General features: G+C 33.0%; 13 protein-coding genes across 13 annotated transcripts; 5 read left to right on the top strand and 8 right to left on the bottom strand.

Annotated features, from left to right (window-relative positions):
* Positions 1 to 408: 408 nt before the first annotated feature.
* BX664DRAFT_340064 (IGR protein motif-domain-containing protein) lies at positions 409 to 1,119 on the bottom strand. Its single transcript, XM_051546748.1, has 4 exons — positions 991 to 1,119; positions 851 to 924; positions 642 to 715; positions 409 to 575 (listed from the first exon to the last, which is right to left on the bottom strand). The coding sequence occupies exons 1-4, from the start codon at positions 1,070 to 1,072 to the stop codon at positions 497 to 499; spliced, it is 309 nt and encodes a 102-aa protein (XP_051396843.1). The 5' UTR covers positions 1,073 to 1,119; the 3' UTR covers positions 409 to 496.
* An 82-nt stretch (positions 1,120 to 1,201) lies between these two features.
* BX664DRAFT_376007 (glycoside hydrolase superfamily) lies at positions 1,202 to 3,276 on the bottom strand (the record flags this gene model as incomplete). The annotated part of the gene is made up of 5 exons (XM_051548724.1): positions 2,630 to 3,276; positions 2,293 to 2,520; positions 1,754 to 2,224; positions 1,527 to 1,668; positions 1,202 to 1,454 (listed from the first exon to the last, which is right to left on the bottom strand). The coding sequence occupies exons 1-5, from the start codon at positions 3,249 to 3,251 to the stop codon at positions 1,202 to 1,204; spliced, it is 1,716 nt and encodes a 571-aa protein (XP_051396842.1). The 5' UTR covers positions 3,252 to 3,276.
* An 819-nt stretch (positions 3,277 to 4,095) lies between these two features.
* Positions 4,096 to 5,039, top strand: BX664DRAFT_191369 (uncharacterized protein). Its single transcript, XM_051540072.1, has 2 exons — positions 4,096 to 4,592; positions 4,670 to 5,039. The coding sequence occupies exons 1-2, from the start codon at positions 4,179 to 4,181 to the stop codon at positions 5,003 to 5,005; spliced, it is 750 nt and encodes a 249-aa protein (XP_051396841.1). The 5' UTR covers positions 4,096 to 4,178; the 3' UTR covers positions 5,006 to 5,039.
* A 197-nt stretch (positions 5,040 to 5,236) lies between these two features.
* Positions 5,237 to 5,431, top strand: BX664DRAFT_238193 (uncharacterized protein; the record flags this gene model as incomplete). The annotated part of the gene is made up of 1 exon (XM_051540198.1): positions 5,237 to 5,431. A coding segment is annotated over one exon (195 nt), but the record flags the coding sequence as incomplete, so codon positions are not given.
* Positions 5,432 to 6,629: 1,198 nt separating this feature from the next.
* Positions 6,630 to 8,690, bottom strand: BX664DRAFT_340061 (POT family-domain-containing protein). The gene is given in 6 exon segments (XM_051546747.1): positions 6,630 to 6,701; positions 6,712 to 7,063; positions 7,128 to 7,899; positions 8,104 to 8,245; positions 8,310 to 8,580; positions 8,645 to 8,690. The coding sequence occupies 4 exon segments, from the start codon at positions 8,479 to 8,481 to the stop codon at positions 6,725 to 6,727; spliced, it is 1,425 nt and encodes a 474-aa protein (XP_051396839.1). The 5' UTR covers positions 8,482 to 8,580; positions 8,645 to 8,690; the 3' UTR covers positions 6,630 to 6,701; positions 6,712 to 6,724.
* Positions 8,691 to 9,386: 696 nt separating this feature from the next.
* Positions 9,387 to 10,124, bottom strand: BX664DRAFT_317196 (uncharacterized protein; the record flags this gene model as incomplete). The annotated part of the gene is made up of 4 exons (XM_051542738.1): positions 9,387 to 9,559; positions 9,639 to 9,718; positions 9,790 to 9,937; positions 9,974 to 10,124. 4 exons carry the CDS (start codon positions 10,122 to 10,124, stop codon positions 9,387 to 9,389), a joined length of 552 nt encoding a protein of 183 aa, XP_051396838.1.
* An 887-nt stretch (positions 10,125 to 11,011) lies between these two features.
* Positions 11,012 to 12,211, top strand: BX664DRAFT_380508 (carbon-nitrogen hydrolase; the record flags this gene model as incomplete). The annotated part of the gene is made up of 4 exons (XM_051548903.1): positions 11,012 to 11,139; positions 11,197 to 11,390; positions 11,476 to 11,541; positions 11,645 to 12,211. The coding sequence occupies 4 exons, from the start codon at positions 11,012 to 11,014 to the stop codon at positions 12,082 to 12,084; spliced, it is 828 nt and encodes a 275-aa protein (XP_051396837.1). The 3' UTR covers positions 12,085 to 12,211.
* Positions 12,212 to 12,589: 378 nt separating this feature from the next.
* On the bottom strand, positions 12,590 to 15,039 carry BX664DRAFT_361470 (armadillo-type protein; the record flags this gene model as incomplete). Its single annotated transcript, XM_051548245.1, has 10 exons — positions 12,590 to 12,936; positions 13,016 to 13,094; positions 13,152 to 13,248; positions 13,363 to 13,410; positions 13,512 to 13,774; positions 13,870 to 13,998; positions 14,074 to 14,303; positions 14,386 to 14,443; positions 14,556 to 14,737; positions 14,808 to 15,039. The coding sequence occupies 10 exons, from the start codon at positions 15,037 to 15,039 to the stop codon at positions 12,695 to 12,697; spliced, it is 1,560 nt and encodes a 519-aa protein (XP_051396836.1). The 3' UTR covers positions 12,590 to 12,694.
* A 191-nt stretch (positions 15,040 to 15,230) lies between these two features.
* On the bottom strand, positions 15,231 to 16,710 carry BX664DRAFT_366733 (RNA polymerase III subunit RPC82-domain-containing protein; the record flags this gene model as incomplete). Its single annotated transcript, XM_051548536.1, has 5 exons — positions 15,231 to 15,964; positions 16,030 to 16,141; positions 16,207 to 16,332; positions 16,418 to 16,456; positions 16,519 to 16,710. 5 exons carry the CDS (start codon positions 16,708 to 16,710, stop codon positions 15,231 to 15,233), a joined length of 1,203 nt encoding a protein of 400 aa, XP_051396835.1.
* A 676-nt stretch (positions 16,711 to 17,386) lies between these two features.
* On the bottom strand, positions 17,387 to 18,293 carry BX664DRAFT_301905 (uracil-DNA glycosylase-like protein). Its single transcript, XM_051542406.1, has 3 exons — positions 18,060 to 18,293; positions 17,636 to 17,990; positions 17,387 to 17,579 (listed from the first exon to the last, which is right to left on the bottom strand). The coding sequence occupies exons 1-3, from the start codon at positions 18,265 to 18,267 to the stop codon at positions 17,537 to 17,539; spliced, it is 606 nt and encodes a 201-aa protein (XP_051396834.1). The 5' UTR covers positions 18,268 to 18,293; the 3' UTR covers positions 17,387 to 17,536.
* A 148-nt stretch (positions 18,294 to 18,441) lies between these two features.
* BX664DRAFT_340050 (coatomer epsilon subunit-domain-containing protein) lies at positions 18,442 to 19,765 on the top strand. The gene is made up of 5 exons (XM_051546746.1): positions 18,442 to 18,903; positions 18,984 to 19,119; positions 19,176 to 19,334; positions 19,401 to 19,489; positions 19,574 to 19,765. The coding sequence occupies exons 1-5, from the start codon at positions 18,479 to 18,481 to the stop codon at positions 19,680 to 19,682; spliced, it is 918 nt and encodes a 305-aa protein (XP_051396833.1). The 5' UTR covers positions 18,442 to 18,478; the 3' UTR covers positions 19,683 to 19,765.
* A 33-nt stretch (positions 19,766 to 19,798) lies between these two features.
* BX664DRAFT_340048 (Snf7-domain-containing protein) lies at positions 19,799 to 21,026 on the top strand. Its single transcript, XM_051546745.1, has 6 exons — positions 19,799 to 19,970; positions 20,036 to 20,188; positions 20,267 to 20,419; positions 20,479 to 20,565; positions 20,643 to 20,742; positions 20,823 to 21,026. The coding sequence occupies exons 1-6, from the start codon at positions 19,872 to 19,874 to the stop codon at positions 20,867 to 20,869; spliced, it is 639 nt and encodes a 212-aa protein (XP_051396832.1). The 5' UTR covers positions 19,799 to 19,871; the 3' UTR covers positions 20,870 to 21,026.
* An 806-nt stretch (positions 21,027 to 21,832) lies between these two features.
* BX664DRAFT_340045 (glycoside hydrolase family 25 protein) lies at positions 21,833 to 22,662 on the bottom strand. The gene has a single exon (XM_051546744.1). It carries the CDS (start codon positions 22,558 to 22,560, stop codon positions 21,859 to 21,861), a length of 702 nt encoding a protein of 233 aa, XP_051396831.1. The 5' UTR covers positions 22,561 to 22,662; the 3' UTR covers positions 21,833 to 21,858.
* Between the last annotated feature and the right edge of the window lie 1,722 nt (positions 22,663 to 24,384).

The following is a 24,384-nucleotide window of genomic DNA, read 5'->3' as shown; positions in this document are numbered from 1 at the left end:
GGAAATAAGTTTAAAGTGACTAAATGAATAAATGTCTACTCCTGCATTAAAGTTTCACACAACATCCTCATCATCATACTATCATTCTAATATCGTTTATTATTGTTCGTTCATCAAATGTCATTTATTATATCTATTGTCGATACTCATTACATACTCCAATACATCCATCAACTATTATGTTCATGATGTATTCATTCCATCATCCATACACTCATCGTTAATATTAGAGGAACCATCATCATCATCATCATCATCATCATGATGCAGATACTCAACTTGAGACCACCAGGAACTACTCAATTAAATGAAGAAAAAAAAAATTCATTTTCTATCCGCACAAATTTCTTAATTTTGAAATGCCAACAAGGAATGCCAGAAATTATCAAAAATACACGAATCACACGATATTTCGTAAAATCCATATAATAATCTCTATTTTTTTTTTTTATTATAATATTCAAAATCTACAGTAAAAAACTAATCTACATGTATCCTATTTCTTCTTTTTGGATATACCAATCGCCTTGGGTTCAACTCCATTCTTGTATTGTTCCAACCAACTCAAAATATACCTAATCCAAACAATAAACGTCAGTTGTCTCTTGGACTCGAATAAACGTGAAATGAGATAGACTTACTTTCGTTGCTTGGTAGGAATTCCCATATCCGTTTTCATCACTCGGCTTTCGGTAGTAAACAAAGATTCCCAAGTCTAGAATACACATGTGTAAGAAACACACACAAAAAAAAAAAAAAAGAGTTAGATCTTCCATTTTAATTGAATAATACAAACACAATTATATCCATATATAGGATACCCCGTTCATTGATATTTCTTATCACTTACCTCGAACTTGCCACTGAATTCTTCACAACCTCGTCCAATAGTTTTCATAAAGTCATTGACATCCTTAATTGCACCTATAAAATAATGAATAAAGAATAGATTAGTTGGTTTTTGTTGTCTGTTGTTAGAATCGATGATACCTCTTGGTGCAGGGATAGAGGAACTAGATTCAGTATGAACGAGTCTTCGAGTGATTTGTCGTAAAGGTGTAAGAGGTAACATAGTAATATGTGGAGCGGAAAGACAAAAGAAAAAAAAAAACACAAAAAAAAAAGAAAAAAAATGAAAGGTAGTGGAAAGAAAGAGAAACAAAAATAAAAGGAGGGAACGGATATTGAAATCGACAATTTTTTATTGAGGTAAAGTGGATTCAGAAGGTTGGAAGCAATCTAAAGGATTTCTTGTACAAAAACCTTGATTAAGAGGAGAAGCCATAGTACCACGCAATAACATCCTTTCTCTCCAAGGGAATAAACGAAGAATAGCATCTGCACTTGTCAGTTTTTCCCCTTTAGGTGTCTCATAACCAGACCAAAGTACATGAGCCACAGTGGATGCACGAGGCCAAATTCGACTTTCAAAATTAGTATGGTCCACAAGTTCACTTGATACAAAAAAAAAAGTAATCCATTATCAATGAGTTTTTTTTTTCATTTTCTATGTATATTATACTTACCCCCACAGAGCAGTTTCTGCTCCAATGATTAAATCAGCTTCTTGTGAAGTAAGATTAGCACGCATATCATAAGAATACATTCTATTCCAATGATTAAAACCGGCACCAGGAACGTCAGGATAAGGATTACTACGAGGTTTGCCTGATGAATGAAAAATAAATAAATAAAAAAACAGGTATCATTATTAAAAAAAAAATATAACAATAATTTAATTTGATCTGATTACCAAAACCAACATCAAGATACCAATAATCACTTGAAGATACAATGGTACGATAACCTTTTTCAGTTGCAGCCTTGACACCAGGAGAACCAACCCATACTTGAACAATAGTATCCTTTGGTAAAGTAAGATTGTATTCCAATACACTTTCTTGCCAAGTGATCACTGTCTTGTTCTTTGAACGAATATAATCTTGCATGTCCATCACAAACTCACTGAATAATTCTTGAATAGTCATATCATGTTTTTTCAAGTAATCAGCTACGTAGGTATCATTTGTCCAGCAACCATATACTACTTCATCACCAGAAGCATGGAAATAACTATCAGGGAAAAGTTGAGCAAATTCATCGATGATGGTATGAATCACTTTTCTGGTTTTCTTGCTAGCAATATTTAATTGTCCTGATGGAGGTTGAACAGTATATCCAGTATAAGGTACCACGTCGAGACAAGATACTATTTCAGGTAGACCTGAATCAAAATAATCATCATTTAGGTTCGTACAACACACAAAAAAAAAAAAAATCCAATCATTTTACCATAACCCCACGATGTAGAATGACCAGGAGCTTCTATTTCAGGTATCACTCGAACACCACGGTCTTTGGCAAATTGGACAATTTCTTTAATATCTTTGGCTGAATAAACATGTCGAGGACTATAGGCTCCCTTTTCAGCTAATTGAGGATATGCTTTGGATTGATAAGGGAAAGAGGTAGAATCAAGCATATGCCAATGAAATACATTGAATTTATTCCATGACATGGCTACCAAAAAAAAAAAAAAAAAAAAAAAAAAAAAAAAAAAAGAGAAAGAATAAAATTAGAGTTTTAATTTGAAGATGACAACTTTAATTTTTTTTTTTTTTTTTTTTACTTTCAATCACTTTTTTAATATCATCAGTTGTATAATAATGACGAGAAGTATCCAACAATAAACCACGATAAGCATATTTGGGATAATCCTTAATAGACCAAGGTGCATTAGGAATCACATGAACTTGATGAACTGGAGACCATTGGATGATTTGAGATAATGTTTCCAAGGCATGTAAAGCACCAAAAACATTTTTTGCCTTGATGATGATGACATGATGGGTAGAGGGAATAGTCAATTCATAGGATTCATCTGTATTTAAATCAAGAAGAGTATCATCAGGATGATCCAATTCTATTTTCACATTATTCAAACGACCATGGATGGATGAATCAGTAGTAGTCCAGTTATAAGGAATCATAGGATAATCATCTTTGAGATAAAAAATATCTTTGGTGTAACGATGGATGGCCTTTTTCAAAATACTATTGTGATGATCATACTCAAACTCGAGACGAGACACATTCAAAGTGAAATGACCTCTAGTCCAATATTGTGGCAAAGGCCAAATCCATGGCTGTTTGACTGGATTACTTGCAGGCAATGAATTGATACCAACTTGTTCGATACCAATAACGGATGATATTATACCAATCACTAAGTATAATAGATGACAAAGCATATCTTATACAAAGAAGAAAGAAAAGAGAGTGCGCGGGGAGAAAGAAAAAAAAAATTTTCCTGGGTAACCTCTTTTTATAATCTTTTTTTTTTTTTCTACCCCACAGAATTTCCCGGGTTGTTCCTTTTTTCCTTTTCTCTTGATTTTCACCCTGAATTTGAACATATAGTTACGTAAGCTTTTGTTCCTCTTCTTAGGTTTCTTTCATTTTTTTTCTCATGAAATATCATTTTTCTCTTTTTTTTTTTTTTTTTTTTATCATCATCCTCTTTATGATTTCATTTGGAAAAGAATAAACTATTTTATTGGATTATCCCTTGCGAGTATTAGATCACTTTTTTTTTTTTCTTTTTTTTTTTTCTTTTTTTTTTTTTTTTTTTTTTTTTGGAAGGAATAAGATTAATAGCGGTGACCGAAAAGAGAAGAGGAGATCGCCAGTCATTTGTTGATACTAAATGGACAGATGACAGAAATCAAGCCAATCTTTTTAAGCAGACGAGAAAGTTTACCCTAAATGGATTCCACCAATGAAGAGCGTTAAATCAACTCCTGAGTCATTGAAATCCAAGATCTTTTTATTTTTTTTTTTTGTTTTAATTTTGATATCTTTGAAAGACGCAAATGGAAAAATAAAATCTAAAAAGAAAATAAGATATTATAATTAAGATTCAATGATCGTTTGAGAGAAGTAAGAATATATCATTATAGTATGATGCTGATGAAGCTAAATTATTATAAACTCTTAATTTTCATCTTTTTCAGGTGTAAATGACGGAGTCCCAACTACCCATTTTTCCATATGACCTGACGTTTGGTAGTCTTTTTTTTTTTCTTTTTTCTTTTTTCTTTTTTTTTTCCTTTCTTTCTCTTTACTTTTTTTTTAATTCATTATCATTCTACTTCTAACTCTTTTTTATATTTACTCTTATGGACATCAAACAACGAAATGATTCTACACTAACGAAAAATATTAAAGGAAAAGTATCGACACCAGATACTAAGGCACATTCCATATTGACCGATGCCTTATTCCCGGAACGAAAACCTAGTACTGACAACAATGCTATTGACAACGGTGAAGACGAAGAAACTATGAAACAAAATGATCCTTTATCTGCTCAAGTTTGGCGTTTATATACAAAAGCAAAGGATACTTTACCAAATGGTGCTAGGTTAGAAAATCTAACTTGGAGAATGATGGCTATGACTTTGAACAAGAAACAACAAAAACCGACTGATACGCCCTCTGATGACTCTAATATGATTGATTCTTTTGTGGATTATTCTTCTTCTCAACCTGATGATTCGTTCGTTGTTCCTTCAAATCAATATAAATATACAGTAAGTTGAAAATAGTATGATTACCTAACGATTTATTCATAACCTTTCTCTCTTTTTTTTTTCTTTTTTTGATTTAGCCTCCCACCTCTTTATCCAACAATAGTATCACTATCCCTGCAGATACAACTCATCAAATCAGTTCACCAGTACAATATCCCTCTTCACTGAAAAACATCGTCTCAAAACAACAAGTATCATCTGCCGCACCATTACATGCTGGAGCAATGAGCTTTGAAGATTTATTGACAATGTACTATGCAAAACAAGATCAAGAATCAGACAACAACAATGGATCAAGTCAATCACACCTTGAAAAAGCAAATGCAGGTTCATTCACTTCTTCGGGGAACTCAACAACCCAGTTCTCTCATTCGTCCCTCGGTAAGTCTGACTTTTTTTTTTATATTTTGTGATATTACCTTTTATTGTTAAAAGACAAATTTACTTTTGTTTTTTTTTTTTTGTTTTTTTTTTTTACCCGATCATATCCTTATTACTTTTTACTAATCAAAGTTGATCACTTTTCTTTTCCAGATCCAAGTCCCGCCACTTCTCCATCAGCTTCACCTTCACCATCAACAATATCACCACCATCATCAGCACCATCCTCTGTGCCATCATCCTCATCAACATCATCCTCAAAAAAGGATGAAGAAAAGAAAGGAAATACAGAATGTTTCAACTGTCATACTCAAACAACTCCGTTATGGCGCCGAAATCCAGAAGGTCAACCACTGTGTAATGCTTGTGGATTGTTTTTGAAATTACATGGTGTGGTTCGTCCTCTTAGTCTCAAAACAGATGTGATCAAGAAACGCAATCGCAATAATCCAAATACCATCGGATCAGCAACATCTCTCAATGGCAACAATAACTCTACTAACAATAATACATATGGACTCACCAGTGTCATCGGCAAACGCAACAGTGGTACTGGTGTCATTCAAATAGCTCCAAGTAACAATGTCAATATTCCTCCAAACATCAAACCTTTAGCAATGGCTACTAAGGAAGGTCGACCTATTCGCGCAGCTTCTCTCAACAAACGTCAACGAAGACTTTCTCAAGATGGTATGGATGGTAGAGCTAGTTCTCCTTCTTCACCCTTGTCAGCACACAGTATGTCAGCATCACCTGGTATGGTCATAGGTTCTTTCCCTACTACCAATCAGCATGACTTCCTCATGTCATCCAATAACCCATCGTCTATCCAACAACCTCATATTGCGCCATCATCATATCACGGCAACTACACTCCATACCATCATGCATCAGGTCACTACTCTCAACAACAACAACAACAACATCAATATCACAACAATATGGTCATAGGCAGTGCACCAACAATATCATGGACGGATCATCAAGGACCACAAACTCAACAACGATCACTTTCACCCTTAGAAACATCTTTGGCTCAGTTGACTCCAGATCAATTACAACAACTTGTATTATTATATCAACAGCAATCTCTCATGCCATCTCAAGAATCAACCGATCATCACAATAACGAATCATCTTTATCAACGTGGAACATTCAACATACAACATAGGCAATTTGGTGATTAAATAGTTTCCTTCTTTTTTTTGTATTGTTATCCATTAGTATTATATTATGCCCTTCCCTTCATATTCATATATATATATATATATATATATTTTCTTTTGTACAAATAGACCTATTCCGCCTTTCGATTATTATTCTTTTCAAAAAAATAAAAAAATAAATAAATAAAAATATATTTCATAACTCGAGTTTTTTTTTTTTTTTTTTTGAACAATGATGATGACAATAGATCACAATTAAATCGGAATTTGACTTTTTTGAATCATAAAGCGTTAGACCCAAACTTTAATTAGACCTCTTCCAAATAAGCGAAACCGCGGGTTGTCAAGACAACATGTCATCACCGAGGTTTGATTTATATTTGCTCAAGGAAATCATATAACCTTTCATTTGAAAAAATCACCAACATAATGACCAAACCAACATCATCAAAACATGATTCATGTATTTCAAAAAAAAAAAAAACACAATTTCCAAAAATAGGCATCCTTTATTTTTTCCAAGAAATAATAATACAAAATAAAATAAACTACAACTACATAAATATATATATATATTTCTAAATCTATAAAAGAGCATTCTTATCCCAAGGAGTATCCATGGTCATAGGATCCAAAGCAACGGCAGGTTTAGAAGATTCAGCCAGCTTGGCAAGACGGAATTCTTCATCAATATCATCATAATGGCGGAAGAGGATGTAGTAGAGGATACCACATGCAAAAGCACCACATGCAACACCGGTATATACCCACACCATATTAGGATCTTGAGAGGCAGGTGAAATGGCGAGAGAAATCAATGCTGCAATACAATTGGGCCATAATGATAATGCTGATACCAGTGATTTCATCGATTTGGGAGCATGGGTATAAGCGTATTCAATAGATGTAATGGAGGCAAAGATCTATAATAATAATAAAAAAATACATATGAGTATCATCATCATCCCATCTTTTATTATAACTTACTTCACTAAAGGCAATCAATACATAACAAGGAATTTGAATAAACACAGACACGTTAGAAGAATCACCAGTTTCAATAAAGAGAGGATCCATGTAAATATAATGTTGTACAACAGCAGCATAGACCATAGATAAAGAACCAAGGAAGAAACCAACAGTGATACGTTGTTGAGGGAAAAAGTTGATTTTCTTGCTGCGTAAATAAGGATAGAGTACCAAATCAACAATGGGAATAAAGATCAATAAAGCTATAGGGTCAAAGTTGTTCATAATGTTGTTAGGTAAACTGGACGGTCTAGCCATAACTGCAGCTTGACTGATAAGATTGTTGCTAAGATTGTTGTAACACACCCAATAGATCGACAAAGGCACGAAGATCTTGCATGCCATGATAGCTTGTTTGAGTTCATCCACAAATTGATCGTCCCAATGAGCCGCCTTTTCCGTCATTTCCGCATCCCATTCCACCACACCTGGTAAGCCAGAATCTCTTTTAGCAAAGTCCATAAAATCCTTGCAAACCCTACGAGCTTCTCTATTGCCAGGTAGATTCTTTTGTCTCCATGCTTGTCTGATGACACTAAAAGCCTTGAGAATAATAGAGCCTGTTGGTGGTGGCTTGTAATAGAGTTTGCTACCAGACACAAATACAATGATGGATACCAATAACATGATGGTAGGTAATAGATAAGCAGCCCAGAAATCTACATTTAATTCAAGTAAAGGACAAACAACACCACCAACAAGAGAACCAATATTGATAGCCCAATAGAACCTAAAGAAAAAAAAAAAAAAAAAAAAAAGGAAACTCAGCTACTAAAAAAAAAAATATTCCACAAATAGGGGAAATCATAATAGCGCGACAAATCTACCCTGGGAAGAAAAAAGAGAGACCCTTTTTTTTTCATCTACCGATTTTAACCTAATGTAAACGTTTTTCCATGGAAACATTCGCACGGTTATATAAATGTAAACTTACCAATTATAAAGACGTTGAATGGAAAGAGAGTAATCCACCACTACTTTTTCACCAGTTTTCAATTCCTTGATATAATCATGATCATATTTATATTGATCAGCGCATAAAGGTGATACAATACCTTTAATACCACCCGTACCAACTATAATGAAAGGATGAGAAAAAAAAAAAACTGAGATTTTTTTTTTTTTTTTTTTTTTACTTACAGCCAATCACTACCAAAGCAACTACGTAACCAGGAAAACCAGCACCAGCTTCAATGGCAGATGGAAGAGAAGTACAAGTAAGAATAATCCAACCGATCAAATAAACAGTAGAAAAGATAAGAATAGTCCAGTAACGACCAATATATTGATCAGCAACAATGGCTCCAAGCATAGGAGTAAAGTAACAAAAGAAAGTAAAGAAGTTTTGTAAAGCCGTAGCTACTGATTGTCCTTTGCCTAATTTGCCTACAGTAGCATCATTCGGTCCAAACTATGAAAAAAAAAAAAATAAGATTCATTATCATTCATATGACCCTTTATCTATTTTGTCTTACCTGAACGTAATTTTGAAATGGGGCTGATCCACCATAATAAGAGAGTCTATTATCCATTAATAAAAAAAAAAAAAAAGGTGGAGATAAAGTATTCCATTTTGGGTATATTTCTATGATGGATGATTATATGTAGTTTACCTTTCACTATGAACATAATATTATAAGTAAAAAGGTGAATGAATAAATGTGACTAAAAAGGAAGAACAAAAAAAAAAAAATCATTACCAAAGTTCGTTCACCAGGATGAACCCTGCAGCAATTGGAATAGTTTCTGCAACACGACGAAGTTGAGCACCATCGACTGAAATAGTAGAATCGTGTTCAATGACAGTGGTGATTTCTACACTGGTAGGATCCAAGTCTGATTTTTCTCTTTTTTCGTCTGTCATGAATATATATAAAAAAAAAAAAAAAAAAAAAAGAAAGAAAGGAAGAAAAAAAAAAAAGAGGTGTTCTTCTAAATACAGGTACGGAAGGTTACAAAAAATTTTAATTGGTTAGTATTGGCGGAGGTTTTTCCATGCTTGTCATAAACCATCATTCGATGATAGATTCATTTCGGTTGCCGCCTTTACCGTGTATTTGTTATCAAAAGGATGATGATAAAAAAAAAAAAAAAAAAAAAAAAAAAAAAAAGAATACAAGGGACCCTATATTTTGATACTTAATAGGGTTATCACTTTTTTTGTTTTTATTTATTTATTTATTGGATATACGAAAAAAAAAAAAAACTAACGATTAGCTATACTCCACACCTTCCAAATTTATAATCCGCACTTTGTAAAAAAAATATATTGTTCACATCTTCCAAAGAAAATCTAGAGTCCACACAAATTTTCGATTTCGAAAAGCTCCTGCGGTGCGCCAGAGCGTTTATGAGTATTAAAGAGAGATAACATCCCAGTTCAACGCAAACTAAAGTGAATAATGAAGAGAGAATAAATAATCATCACATGCAAACGTTATTTCATCTAAAACTTAAGATAGTTTTTACTTGCTTTGGTCAGATATCTAAATTCTTTGATCTTCCTTAAGTCAAAAGTATGCTTTAACCGAAGTTCATTTTGGACGGAACTTATAATTTTTTGTTTTTAACTCGCTTTTTTTTTTTTTTCTTGTTCTTTTTTCTTTCTTTGTTTTATCACTTTGAACAATCATTCCAAGATACTTGTCCATGGCAACAGACGCGCTCCAAAGAACAGAACTTTCGTTGGCAATAAGAATGACAGCAAACAAACAAGCCTCCTCGTTTATCTACTTCGACTTCTACTTCGATTTTTACTAATTCATCGACTCTTCAACACAACAAGAAGATTTCTACTGCAATACCAACAACTATACGTCGACCTCCTCCAACTTCTACCAAATTCTGGTTGGGGTACTGAATCATTGATTGAAACACCATTCTGGGAACAAGAGGATCAACCATTATCACACCCACAAAGCCGACGGAAACACGCTCTTGACGTGCCTTCTTCATGGATAACAGATACAATCGAAGCATCCTCACTACCACCAGCGCGCGTTGGATTTGATAGTAATCGCCTCCATGATTCGACTATGCTGTGCCATCATCATCACACCAATAACAACAACAACAACAACAAGTGGATGATCAATGGAATATGAAAGATGAAAATTGGGTATCAAACAAAGATCATCAACCCCTCTCATGGATGAACAGACAAGCTCGATGCCTACTGGTTGATTTTCGGATCCTTATAGAAAGAAGTATTCAAGCATAGAACAAACAATCCATCCTGCTGTTATCGAGAAACTATTATCACCAGAATGGTATCAGTCGACCCCCATCTATGGAAAGAGCTAGCAAGGCTCCACCACCATCACAGAACCCAATTGTAGTATCGATTCATTTGGATGTGGAAAATGACGTCAAGATAGCCGTTGATATTGGAAAATTCGGCGATCCTGATACGTTGGCTTACGAGCTCTGCAAATCTCATTAATATTACTGCTCCTAATCCGATGCAAGCTATCTCTACATTGTTTACAAATCAAAAGGAATCTGTCATGACAAGATATAATCGCAGAAGGTGATACTATGGTCTTTATTATTGTTGTTTTAGTTTATCTAGCTTATATCTTCCTCCCTCTTTGTTTAGTGTTTAGTATATATACCTATCTGAAAAATAAAAAAATAAATAAAAAAAAATAAAAAATGTCGCAAGACCGCAGTTATTCATCATCTTATCTTATCTTTGTGTCGCGCTGTGCTGTCAATTCGAAAGGACAAAAGCGTGGAATCCTTTTTTTTTTTTTTTTGAAATTCCTTTCTCTTCCTTTTCTTTTTTTTTTTTTTCTTTGTTCCTTTTTTTTTTTTTTCTCAATCACAACTTTTAATCTATCATGTCCACTATTCGTGTGTCTGTTGCCCAAGTGAGTGCATACAAGTTTGAATTGGAACCTACCATGACGAAACTGGAATCTTATGTTAAACAAGCTCGTGAACAAAACAGTCGCTTGGTTGTCTTTCCGTAAGTTGAATGAATCACGCTTCTTCTAGACCTCATACTTTATTATTGAAATGTTAGTGAAGCCTTCATTGGTAGGCACCCTAAACATAGTACCTTTGGCACGGTGTTTGAAGGAAGTTCTCCGGAATATGCTAGGTATCACAAACATGCTATTGCTGTGCCTGGTCCTGTCACTGATCGACTGGTGACTTTGTCCAAAGAAAATGATATCCTTCTTGTTGTGGGTGTCGTCGAACGTGACAAATTGACAGGTAAATAAATAAGAAATGGTTTGGACTATTGAATATTCATTCATCTTCATTTTTATTTCTTTTCTTTTTTTTTTTTTTTTGATAGACACTTTGTATCGTAGTACTGTGTATATTGATCCTGATGAAGGATATATTGGCAAACATAAAAAATGTAAGTAACCAAAAAAAAAAAAAAAGAAATGGATGACTCATTCATTAATCATCGCCAACTTTTGGTTGTTTTTTTTTTAATTACTTTTTTTTTTTTTTGATAGTTATAGCCTCAAGTTCGGATCGAGCAATATGGGGTGAAATTGCTGATAGCTCAACTTTACCAGCGAATCGAGATGGACATCGTATTTCTACCGTGATCTGTTGGGAAAACTACATGCCAGTATTGCGTACTTTTATGTACAGTCAAGGAGTACAACTGTATTGTGAACCTACTGTGGATCATCGTGATATTTGGCAATCGAATATGCAACGTATCGCTTTGGAAGGTCAATGCTTTGTCTTTGCTACTTGTCAATTCACACGTCAAAAGGATTATCCTGAAGGTCATGCTGGAAACGACTCGGATGGCGGTGATCCTGAAGCTCCTCATTCACTTGATGGTAGTGTAATCATCTCCCCTCTTGGTACTATCTTGGCTGGCCCTCTCCGTGGAGACGAAGGTTTGCTCACTGCTGATATCGATATGGAAGAAACAACTTAAAGTAAAATTGGATCTTGATCCTACTGGCCATTACACCCGTCCTGATGTCTTCAAATTGGTTGTCAACCAAACTTCCAATTCATCCACTTAGATTAGCTTTTTCTTGATTATTATTATTCTTTTTATTATTATTATTATCATTATCATTATTATCATTACTATTATTATTATTACTATTTGTTATTATTTTATTACTATTATTATTATTATTATTATTATCGTTTATTTTCAATACAATAGAAAATATTGAGATAAGACTATGACTATAATGACACTAACTAACAAATATGGAACAAAGAGAGATAACCACCAACTAAAAAAGAAGTAGATGCCATCCAGATCAAATACGATGATCCGACTACCGATTTCTGCAATTGATCCAGTCATATATAGTATCCCATGAAATCCAGAATTTTCAAAAAAAAAAAAAAAAAAAAAAAAAAGAACACATAAAAACATGTATATTTCAAAGTGATGAATCGAGAAAAGAAAATGGCATTGAAATAAGTGTTCGAGCTAAAAGTGGTCTTTATTGATAGAGAAAAATATATACTACAAATCAAAACTAAATCAACAAATACAACCAATCAATAGAGAAAAAAAAACTAAACTATGCTTCATCCATGCTTGGTAGATCTTCCTTTTCATCATAGTATTGATCAACAATTTGGTTGGCAAGCGCATAGAGTTCTGGATCAGGAGCAGGATTCACCGAGGCCAAAGCATCCATACAACTTGGTGTATCATCCAATATTTCTTTTCCTTTGGATACCCTTGTCAAAAGCATTTGCACATAACCTAATCCTAAACGAATCAGTTCTGCATCTTGAGATTTAATAAAATCCAGAAAGGCTAACAAATAATCATAAAAGTTAGTCTATCATTAGGTTTACCTTTTTTTTTTTTTCTTTAAAAAAAGATATTGATTTACCTTTCAGTAATGTTCTATGGTTCAAATTATCCATGAATTTCTGACCATGATGAGCAATGTTCAATAAGCAAATAGCGGCCTAAACGAAAATTGAATCAATAAAAATCATTCTCTTTTTTGTTTTGTTGATATTTACCCCTTTGCGAATTTCAAAATGTCCAGTTTGTACCATATCAGAAAGTTGTGCTATTGTTTCTGGTGTATCCACTTGTTCAATAATGTAAGCCCGGTTTCTATTGTTGTTTTATGAAAAGAAGAGAGAATGATGAATGACTTTGTTACCAAATAAATAAAAAAAAAAAAAGCTATTCATCCATTTCTATTCTTTTCATCTTGTCAGGGCTTACGCTGTTGTAATATTAGACATGACCCAAAGTGTTTCCTTTTTAATCACCCTAAATAAAAAAAAAAAAATAAAAAAAAAAGAGATAGTCAATTTCATATATATATATAAAGAGAAATATTTTAATTTCATGCTTCTCATTTTATCCATTACCTAGAATCTGATTTGAGTAACTTGAGCAAAGTAGACAGGAAAGGTTGTTGTTGGATCAAAAGTTCAGTGTTTTCATCAGGACCCGCAGCCAAATTTCCAAATGTTCGTAAAATGGGAAGTACAATGGGACCTTGATCCGCCGAATTATTCAAGTTCTTGACCAATGGTTGAATGAATCCTTCTTGCATTACCTGGTCTCTAAACTCTTTACTTCCAGCTGTCAAAAAGCTCATCACCCAACAAATTTCTGTTACTGTATCAGCCTATATATATTAGATAAAAGGAGAGGAAAAAAAAAAGATGAGTCACCTTCCTTGATTGATCTTTTTTTTTTTTGCTTTTTCTTTTGGCACTTTACCGTTTCTCTTAACAAATGATGTAATAGATGTTTGTCGATACCAGCAGCTATAAATGATTGAAGAGATGCTTCATCACCCCTTGCAAGATTAGCTAATGCAAAACAAGCATATTGTACAGTACGTGGTTCCTATAATGAAATGAAATGACAAGATTATTAAAGATAAATAAGTAATTTTTTTTTTTTTTTTTAGTAAACACTTACCTCAGAATCCAACATTCGAACCAAAGGTAAGATGGCACCATTATTTCGAATTCTAGCACGGACTTCATCATCTTCATTTGTCATATCACCTAAATCTTCTGCAGCCATGTTTCCTAAAGCACCAGCTGCCATTTCGCGAAGAACATTATTTTCTGAATCCAATAAAGTAATTAAATAAGGCACCATACAGATGGATTTGGCCCATAGATCATAAGCTCCAGCAGCGATATCTAGAAATGAGAATAATAATAATAATAATAATAAAAAATTAATGATCTACCTTTTTTTTTCAAACTTATTCTTTTTCTTTACTTGATATAGTTTTAACTACTTCAATTTGTTCATCCACCTCAGCACTTGATAATAAATGCTATAACAAAAAAAAAAAAATAACTATGAATGAATATTATTTGAAACATTGCTTTCTTTTTTTTTTTTTTTTTTTTTTTTTTTTTTTTTTTTTTTTTTTTTTTTGTACATACTGTTAAGGTTTCCATACAATTCCCTTCTACAATATAAGTCATAAGTGCTTCAGCAGGTTCAACTACAAATTTGGCCAAATAATGAATAGCATCTAAACGAATCTTCTTATCAGTACTTTTGAGATCTTGAGCCAAGGATTGTACTTGAGCTGTATTCAATCGATAATAGGGATCAATATCTTCTATAAAACAAAAATAAAGGTTAAGATAGAATACTCCAAAGAAAAATATTTTTTTTTAATATTTATTTACCATCGTGTTCATTATCAGGAGCAAGAATAGTATCGTCATCAGTTTCAGATTCACCAGCACTTTGTTCTTCTCTCCTCGTAAGATGTCTGTATCTTTTCGTTGTAATGAGTTGTTCACGGTGTTTTTTTCGTAAAGTATCATTGATAGCTTGTCGTCGTCGTCGAATATCATCAGAAGACCCAGAAATACTAGTACGTTTATATAAATGACGGTGATTTGGTTTATCAGGCATACTTAGAAAGTCTTATTAGAGAAAAAAAAAAAAAAAAAAAAAAAAAAAAAAAAGAAAAAAAGAACAAAAAAAAAAGTTTTCATGCCGCCACTGTGAGAAAAAAAAAAGAAGTTTCAGTTTGGGAATTTTTTTTTTTTTATTTTTTATTTTTATTTTGATCAAAAATACACATAAAAAAAAAACATATACTATTAAAAGTCCCTTAAAATCATCACCATGGCATCTAATCTATTCTTGGATGTTTCTAATCGTTGTAATACTTTTTCCATGTTTTCCATATTGGCCTTGTCACCATCACTAAGTAAATCCATGTTTTCCTTGACATCCTGTCGATTCAGTTTTTCCAATAGCCGTTCTCGGAGTGCCAATTCTTCTTTTTTACGTTGTTGTAAATTGCCAATCACCCGGTAGATATCCACCAACAGTTCTTCATAACATTTTTCCAATGGTACGTACCATAAATGGAATGACCTTCCAGGTGCACGATCCGCCGACTTGGGTACTTCTTGAATTTCTACAAATCCATGAAGATTCAATTGAGCCAATTTTTCCCTTGTATCCTTTGGTGGTAACATGGCCAGTTTTTGTACTTGAGATTCATCCAATTTGCCCTTTTCAATCAAAATGCGTGCAATCCGACATGTTGCTACACCTAATCGTTCCCGTAATAAACTTTCCAGTAATTTGCGTTTCATAGATTCACGTAATTTGGCAAGATTAACCGTAAATTGATTAGCCCCACGTTCATCCTTGTTCTTGATAAATCCTGCTTGATCCATCTTTAATAATGTAATGTATCCTCTGACTGCATCTTGTGTACTTGGTGGTTTGTTCTTGTTTAATGGATCTTGTTGTAAAATAATATCCCCTTGAGTCAATAATTCTGGTGATAGAAGATTGGCAATATGCATTGGAGTTGCTGAAGCTATTCATCATTAAAATAAATCAAATGAAAAAGTATTCATAGATAATTATATATCTTTTACTTACGAGTATCATCTTCTTTGACATTTTTCATTTCATCCTTGCCATATTCAAAAAAGGCTTTGATTACTTGTCCAGCCGTTCGATTCACACGTTCCGTAGCATAATCCACTATGGTCTAAATATATCAACTATGAGTCATCTTTCTTTTTTTTTTTTTTTTAGAAAACTGCGGCAACTTACTTCATTTCGAAAGATCATATTGTACTTGTCATAATTGACAGTAAAGAATATATTTTCATCTACTTCAGCCAAATTGGAATCCTCTGCTTGTCTATTTGATCCATCAAATCCATCCATAGCGAATCTCTAATTCAATAATAAAATACGTGTTATATATATATATATATTCAATCTTTTTCATTCTTCTTCTTTTTCTTCTTCTTCTTGTTACCTTATTTTGTATATTTATAGGATCATTGATTTTTCGTTTCTATAGAAATATAAAAATATTAGTTCCCAATTATTTAAAAAGATTAGTAAAAGAATTTTTACCATGCCAGCCATTTCATTTACACCGAATTCAGCTTGTATCTGATCATAAGCTGCCCTTTTGATAGCCAAAAGTTCTTTTGTTGTAGTGATAGTGTATTTTTCCGCTTCTTTTTCTTCTGCTTCCAAAAGTCGATCTAATGCTGATCTACTATGTTCTGGTAATACTGCCGTTATATATCGTTCATTGGCCATTTTGGTGAATGTCTTATGATATATTTTCCATTCTATTATTTAAAATAAAAAAGAAGAGAGAGTTCAATAAACATGATACACGATATATGTCATATTATACTTACTATCAAGATCACAATCTAATTCTTCTTTCATCGCAGTTAATGTCAAACGCCCATGGAGAAAAAGTTGTTTACAGATTTCAGTTCCCTACGAACAAAGAAGGATTAAATCTCAAACTGTAAACGATTATATGTATTTACCTCATTGCCAAAATGATCTTGTGTCAATCGTAAAATGGATCCCATTCGTAGTCGTAACATGATTTTAGTTGAGTCCATTTGGTAAAAAGTTGGATCGCGTACAGTCAAACTTTGAACAGGTTCAGTAAAATAGCATAAACCATGTTGAATCAAAATGACCAAAGATTCACGGACTTGTCGTTGGGTTAACTTTGTAAATCGTATAATGTCGCCTAAAGAAAGCCGTCCTTTCAAAAGTACCTGGTGTGCTACTTGCTGCAAATAAGTGAAAAAAAAAAGATGTCAATATCCATCTAATATTAGATTAAGAAGTTTACTTACCGATGGAAAGATACCAAATTCTTCTTCAATAATTTCCCTACATAATCTAGCTTCAAACGACATGTTGGTATAAAAGAGTAACAGACACAAAAAAAAAAAAAAAAAAAAAAAGGAAAAAAAAAAAAAAAAACAACCAAGTGGCTCTTCAAAAAATTTACATTTATTCTTTTTTTTTTTCTAATAATATTCACAACCCGCCTCCAATCATCATTCGCGAGACTGGGCAATGCAGACACATCTATTATATACACAAATTTTAAAATCTAATTTTCTTGATTCACTAATATACATAATTGTTGAAAGAATCTATCATATAAAATAGATGATCAGTTTTTGAATTTTAAATAAATTAAATAACTTACTCGAGTTTGTCCTTTTTTTGATAAGCAGACACAATCCCACTTGTACTTGGCATAACAAATAATTTGGTAGCACCTTTTCCATTGGACCAAGGAATTGTATTTGGTTGTAATCCCATCTTAATACCTTTTGTTTTCCCTAGATAGATTTCATATATTCCTTTTCCAACAAAACAGGCCACTCTAGGTCGATATTTACTTATTTTTTCTGTGAGTAATGGTGCATTTTCGCGTTGTTCTGCTAGTGTCAAATCTGAAGCTCTTCTTGTTGTACGTGCTGATAAGTTGGTGATTCCCAAATTGAATTCTGCAGTCATTGTAACATCGTCTTTACATGTCAATACTCTGTCCACTAGACCTACAATATATATATATATATATATATATTTAAAATAGATTGTAAGAATAGTTACGTATTTTTTTTTACCACTTTCAGAAAGACAAGGCCAAAAATGGTTGGTAGGTCCTGCAAAATGGTGACCTCTTGCTGCACTAGTAATACCAGGATTGATACCAATAAATAAAACACGTAGGTCATAGTCGAGATAATCAGGTATAGTTTTCTTCAAAGGATCATTGTTGTTTACTTTGATTTTGGTGGTGGTAGATTGTTTAAAGTAAGGTGATTTTGGCATGTATATATATATATAGAAAATAAGAATACAAAAGGAAAAAGGTAAAGAATTCAAAAAAAAAAACTGATGAGCGGCTGTTGAAATATCGAGTCCAATTCGAGACTGCGGGGGGAAGAACAAAAAGTATTGGTTGGCCAACCACCTTTTCTAAAGTATTTCCCTTTTTCTTTTCAATTTTTTTTTTTTCCATCTTGACGACACGTATATTATCATGGACGAAGAATCAGTTTTATTCGGTATTCGCAATCTATTTGCTCTTGGCAATTATCAAGCTTTGATCAATGAAGTCACTTCAACTCGTAATCTTCACTCACCTGATGCCAAATTAGAAGCTCAAATTTATTTATATCGTTCCTATGTGGCTCAAGGCAAATACAATCTAGTTCTTTCTGACATTCAAGATACTGATGCAGATGCTGGTTTGAAAGCTGTTCGTCTATTGTCCCTTTACTTGCAACAAAAATCAAAGGCACTACCCACTGATGACCTCGTCCAACAAGCTAAACAATTCTTTGAAGAAGGTTCTCATCGTGTCCATCCTGTTGTTCAAGTTGTTATCGCCACGCTTCTTGTCAATGCTGGAAAATACGATGATGCACTTCAAGTATTGCATGTTCGCACAAAGAAATTGGAATGGTAAATCTAAAAAAAAAAAAAAAAAAAGGAGAGATATGAATTATTACTTAACATTTAGAATACTAAATACGTTATTATAGTGTGGCCTTGGCTGTTCAAATATATTTACAAATAGATCGATTAGATTTGGCTCGTAGTGAAGTCAATCATGCCAAATCTTGGGCTGAAGATGCTTTGTTATTACAAATGATGGAAGCCTGGGTTGGTTTACGAGTGGTAAGTTTATTTCCAAATTATAATATATATATCTAATCATACTTTATGTTGATTAGGGTGGTGAAAAATATCAAGAAGCATTCTATATCTTTGAAGAATTTGGACAATCCAGTACAGGTCAAACAGTTCGAGTATTGAATGGTCAAGCTACAGCTAACCTTGCAATGGGAAGATATCCTGAAGCTGAAAGTCTTTTACTTGAAGCTTTAAACAAGGTAAGAGAAAATAATGGATTTTTTGTGATATTAATTATAACATGGTGGTATTATATATGATTATAGAACAGTGATGATCCTGAAACTTTGGTAAATATGATAACATGCTCAAATTTGATGGCCAAGACACAAGATACAACAACCAGATATATCAAGTAAGGAATATTTATTCTTGTTTTAGTACCTTTTTTTTTTTTTTTTCTAACTGAAGCTTCAATTTTTTTTTTTATCAATGATAGTCAATTACGTGAAGTAGCTCCTCAACATCCCTTCTTGGTGGATTTGGATCTCAAATCAAGTTTATTTGATCGATCAGCAACTCGATTCAGTTTGGTAGATGCATCCTAGTTTCTTTTTATTAGTTTTAATAAAAAAACAACACATAATCTTTCAATAAACTCTTTTCATACAAACCTAACGCTTGCCTGCGGCATTTCAATATTTTACTTTTCTTCTCTCCTTCACTCTGTCTTTTTCATATTTTCTCATTCCCTTTTCCTTCCATATTAATTGTCTTTAGTGTTTCCTTTTTATCCAATGGGTGCAGGTGCTTCCAAGAACAAGATTACTTCCCAGGATCAAGCCATCTTGAATTTGAAGATACAAAGGGATAAATTAAAACAATATCAAAAGAAGGTAAATCTTTAACCCTTTTAATTTTAAATTGAAAATGACTCATATCTCTCTCTTTTGTTTTACAGGTGAATCTTGTGATTGAAAAGGAAATACAAGCTGCCAAAGTCTCTTTGAATCAAGGGAACAAGAAAAAGGCATTACTTGCTTTAAAGAAAAAGAAATATCAAGAACAACTACTTGAAAAAACTGAACAACAACTTTTGAATTTGGAAGAACTGGTAAAAGAATAAAAATAAAAAAACTTATAGAATGGAAGGGATGCTTATACTTTTTTTTTTTTTGGTGATATCATTTAGACTCAATCGATTGAATATGCATTAGTAGAAAAACAAGTGTTGGAAGGACTCAAGAATGGCAATGACGTATTGAAAGAAATTCACAAGGAAATGTCTCTGGAAGACGTTGAACGATTAATGGATGATACTGCTGATTCTATTGCTTACCAAAACGTAAACCTATTTATTATAAATCATCTCTATTCTAACTATTTTTTATCTTTATTTCATAGCAAATCGATGATATTCTCAGTGAACAACTGACGGCTGAAGATGAAGAAGAAATCATGAAAGAGTTGGATCAACTTCGATTGGAAGAGGTAAGAATATACCTTATGAAATATCAATGAACTATGCCTCATTCTTTTCTCTCCTTTTTTTTTTTTTTTATTATCAGCTTGATGCCAATCTACCCTCTGTACCTGAATCCGAACTTCCCAAAACTGAACCTGTTTTACCTGAAGTGCCAACACATATACCAAGCACTGTCCAACCTGGTAAGAAAAAAAAAAAAAGAGTGGGCAAAAAGGGAAAGAGAGATGCAAACTTACTCATGATCATTTCTATATGATTAAAGAACCAATCAAGAAGAAGGAGAGAAGTCAACCCATGTTAGCCTCTTGAAAAAAAAAGGAACTATTTGTATCCTCTTATATTTACTTCACTATGCCCACCATGAAAATTTAGATCTAGTATTATTTAGCGATAGCGTTTGGTTCTTACTTTTTATTATTATCATTATTACACTTGTTACAATAAACAATTATCTGATTCCCACTTTTGATTATTCATATATATATATTCCTATCATAAATGTGGCGTGTTCAATGATTATTGTAAATCCAATAATAAAGTAACAGAAGTCATGCTTCATAAATGTAGAGAGGCAAATGTAAAATGAATAGAGCTTTAGGCTATGATACTAATGGCAATACTGTAACCATCGTGTTCTATTGAAATCATCATCTTTAAACCATTATCATTCATTCATCATCTTCTATTGTAGCCATGACCAGCATCAATAACATTCAAATATCCATATAATAATAAAAAAAAAAATTCTTGGCATGAAGTTTTTTACTAAACCCAATGATGAATATTTTCTGGGCTGTGGCCATTGCCAATTTTGGTAATGATGTATTTTTTTTTTTTTTTTTTTGGGTGAATATTTGACATTGGACCCACTTTTTGAGAATTTTGTGGCGATGCTTTCCCAACTTGTATAATATCGACTTTTTTGTTCTACATCTTATCATCTATTCTGAATAATAATGCTTAATTAAAAAGAAACTTTAAAGATTTCACACACGTCATATGGACATACATTTATTTCGATGCTTTATCATATCATGATCAAGTATTAACTCAAAGTACTTGATCGGATGAATGCACGTGTTTTTTGTCGTCCATTGTCTTGGATGACTACACAAGTAGATGAATCTTCTGTAGAACGTCAAAGAAATAAAAATAAAAAAAAGAATATGTATCATACTGTAGATACCAAAAAAAAAAAAAAAAAAGAAAAGGAGTAAAAAAAAAAAAAAATCAGTTTTTATTGATTCAATAGACTACCAAAAAAAAAAAAAAAAAAAAGAATAGAATAATAGTATTCATCATGTACTATAATAATTCAGATCAAAAGAACCACCACATAGGGAAGCATCCCCTGCATATTGTTTCGCTGTTGGTGCAGTCCATCCGCCAAAGGCAGTAAAGTCACTAAAGCTAGGATTGTTGTCATAATGAGCATACCAAAGAGGTTTTGAACTATCAAGTTCCCAATTTGTTGACCCGGTGACTGTTTCCCATTGTGATTGTGATGAATATACACCCCAATTGAGCTTGCTATCATCCAGAGCGGTTTTGAAGGCTGTCAAAGTATTCTGGTTAGTTGTGACATCAGGCCAGTTGTTCGATTGAGGATCCACTTCCACGTCCAACCAAATGGTACCAATCTGCATATGATTAGCGTTCATCGCATCGATGGCTTCGGATGCTTGAGTTGCAGGTGATTTGCATGTCGACCGACCTGTACAAGGAAAGATATAAAGATCCACACTAAGTCCAGCTGCTATGGCGTTGTTGTAGTTTTGCACAAGGTTCGCATCCACCTTTCCTCCTGGATTGCCACCCCAAGCTTCAATATACGCACGAACACCAGCACGAGTATAACCTTGACCTTTTACACATTGGAATGCTGATGTTGATGTTAATGATGAAACGTCAACACCTTTGCTATCAGCCTGGACAAAGGAGATACCAACCAAAAGAAGAGTCAAGTAAAAGATAATCGGAAAGTCAGTAGAGATCCACATCAGAGAACCAATAAGAAGAATACAAGTTGAAAAAAAAAGAGAGAGAGATAAGAAGAAAAGACAGAAGAAGAAAAGAATGATTGATATAAATACCAAAAAAAAAAAAAATGAATAATTTAAAAGTAATGTATCACTTGTTAATTTATTATTACCTTAATATCATAAGTCATGTGGAATCCAACGAGCATTGCATAGTTCCCCCGCAAAAGTAAAAAGGAGTACTCTGTCAGTATCACTAAAGATCCATTACGCTTGCATACGCGTCACTTTTTGTTCACAAAAGATTCATTTAAGTTTCCAGAATAATACCCTGTGTAAGCATTGGTATCACCGTAAAGTATATGCTCCAAAGAACCAACAAACCAAACTGAATTTCTTTAGTTGAATTGCGCGTATAAGAAGACACGATAATGACCTGGTGCCAAAAACAGTAAAGTGGTGATAACAGAAGGTGGCGATGCAAAATCAGATTCATAAGGTAACTAAAAAAAAAAAAAGGAAGATTTCAAGACAATGCAGATGCACTGAATATATATAGTATGATGTAGAGTCCTTTCCTTTCTTGTGCTTTACTTACCTTCCAAAGATAGAATAGTTCAGGACAAGAAGATATTGACCAGTGATAAATCTTGAAATGTAGAAGAAGAATACCACGGAAATAAGTTACCACGCTTTCTTCAGTTGTAAAATAATCTTAATTATTTCTTTGCATATTGAATAAGAGCAGACGGAGATCAAAGTTATTTGTGATGTTTGTGATGTTCGTGATATTCAGTACGTTCGCTATTGGAAACCGGTAGCGTGAAAATAGATTGATGTTGTCCAAATCAACCGGTGATAAAGAAGAAACGAAAAAAAAAAGTGAGTATTTACTGAATTTTTTTTTTTTTTTTTTTGATGACATGATACTTACGCGAAGATAAAATAAATGACCTAGCTTGCTGACCATATTTCACCAAATTGCTATGGCCTTGATGTAATTTTCCCCATATACTATCACACATATTTTGTTTGTTCTTGATAAATTATTGAAGATCATCCAGCGGATTGTTGTTGATAATAGTGGCTCGCTGTCTATGAATTGTCAAAATCGAAGATAGCGGAAGGTGATATATAAGATTGAGTAGGGTCATATGAGAGTGATTCTCAAAAGAGTTGTCGTCATAATACGTTGATGGTCATATAATGAAATATACATGGTCGAGAAAAAAAAATGTTGTTGTACGCTAGAAAGAAATTGGCTTGAAGGAAAATAATCGATCACAAGCATTTTGTGGAAAAAGTTTGAGGATATTCATATCTATTAACCAATGAGTTCCGCTTTGACATCTTTCTACCGTCACCTTTCCAGTGTTGTTCTTGTTGTAATTCTATAGTATTTGATGATGTTATGCATTATTCCAAAAAAGAAATATTAATGAATTAGTTTTTCAATAACATGTAACTTGCTACCGTAGTTGTATTTTTGGTTTACATTGATACAAGTTTCGTGTCGCGTCAACTCATGTCCAAACAGTAGATCATCCATTGTATTTTTAAACGGTTTCTTGGTTGTTGTATTTGTCTTCGAAATGGGTATTCAGTTAATGGTGGAGGAAAAAAAAAAAAAAAGGAAAACGTGAACAAGGAAGAGGAAAACAAAAAAGAAAAGAGAAAAATTGACCTGATTTTTTGAAGTCGCGCAAGTTGGGAATCTATTATGCAGTGATAACACTTTGAGCCAATCATACACATCAAAAAATTAATACTACAGAGAAAAGATGAACTCAAGCTAAAATAGTTCAATCATCTTCAATTGATATATTTTTAATGACTTAATATACT

Source organism: Halteromyces radiatus, assembly GCF_025201355.1.
Source record: "Halteromyces radiatus strain CBS 162.75 chromosome Unknown BX664scaffold_8, whole genome shotgun sequence".
NCBI classification, from domain to species: Eukaryota; Fungi; Mucoromycota; class Mucoromycetes; order Mucorales; family Cunninghamellaceae; genus Halteromyces; species Halteromyces radiatus.
The sequence above is the reverse complement of the archived record's forward strand: the minus strand, read 5'-3'. Positions and strand labels throughout refer to the sequence as shown.

Coding starts and splice junctions, on each gene's coding strand:
- BX664DRAFT_191369 (XM_051540072.1), top strand. CDS start 4,179: ATGGACATCAAACAACGAAATGATTCTACACTAACGAAAAATATTAAA. Junction 4,593..4,669: donor CAAATCAATATAAATATACA/GTAAGTTGAAAA, acceptor TTTTTGATTTAG/CCTCCCACCTCTTTATCCAA.
- BX664DRAFT_340064 (XM_051546748.1), bottom strand. CDS start 1,072: ATGTTACCTCTTACACCTTTACGACAAATCACTCGAAGACTCGTTCAT. Junction 716..850: donor AATTCAGTGGCAAGTTCGAG/GTAAGTGATAAG, acceptor TGTGTATTCTAG/ACTTGGGAATCTTTGTTTAC. Junction 576..641: donor ATTCCTACCAAGCAACGAAA/GTAAGTCTATCT, acceptor TGTTTGGATTAG/GTATATTTTGAGTTGGTTGG.
- BX664DRAFT_301905 (XM_051542406.1), bottom strand. CDS start 18,267: ATGCCAAAATCACCTTACTTTAAACAATCTACCACCACCAAAATCAAA. Junction 17,991..18,059: donor GCCTTGTCTTTCTGAAAGTG/GTAAAAAAAAAT, acceptor TATATATTGTAG/GTCTAGTGGACAGAGTATTG. Junction 17,580..17,635: donor CAAAAAAAGGACAAACTCGA/GTAAGTTATTTA, acceptor TTTATATGATAG/ATTCTTTCAACAATTATGTA.
- BX664DRAFT_340061 (XM_051546747.1), bottom strand. CDS start 8,481: ATGCTTGGAGCCATTGTTGCTGATCAATATATTGGTCGTTACTGGACT. Junction 8,246..8,309: donor TGCTTTGGTAGTGATTGGCT/GTAAGTAAAAAA, acceptor CTTTCATTATAG/TTGGTACGGGTGGTATTAAA. Junction 7,900..8,103: donor ATTCAACGTCTTTATAATTG/GTAAGTTTACAT, acceptor TTTTTTCTTTAG/GTTCTATTGGGCTATCAATA.
- BX664DRAFT_340045 (XM_051546744.1), bottom strand. CDS start 22,560: ATGTGGATCTCTACTGACTTTCCGATTATCTTTTACTTGACTCTTCTT.
- BX664DRAFT_340050 (XM_051546746.1), top strand. CDS start 18,479: ATGGACGAAGAATCAGTTTTATTCGGTATTCGCAATCTATTTGCTCTT. Junction 18,904..18,983: donor CGCACAAAGAAATTGGAATG/GTAAATCTAAAA, acceptor ACGTTATTATAG/TGTGGCCTTGGCTGTTCAAA. Junction 19,120..19,175: donor CCTGGGTTGGTTTACGAGTG/GTAAGTTTATTT, acceptor TATGTTGATTAG/GGTGGTGAAAAATATCAAGA.
- BX664DRAFT_340048 (XM_051546745.1), top strand. CDS start 19,872: ATGGGTGCAGGTGCTTCCAAGAACAAGATTACTTCCCAGGATCAAGCC. Junction 20,420..20,478: donor ATTCTATTGCTTACCAAAAC/GTAAACCTATTT, acceptor TTTATTTCATAG/CAAATCGATGATATTCTCAG. Junction 20,743..20,822: donor ACCAAGCACTGTCCAACCTG/GTAAGAAAAAAA, acceptor ATATGATTAAAG/AACCAATCAAGAAGAAGGAG.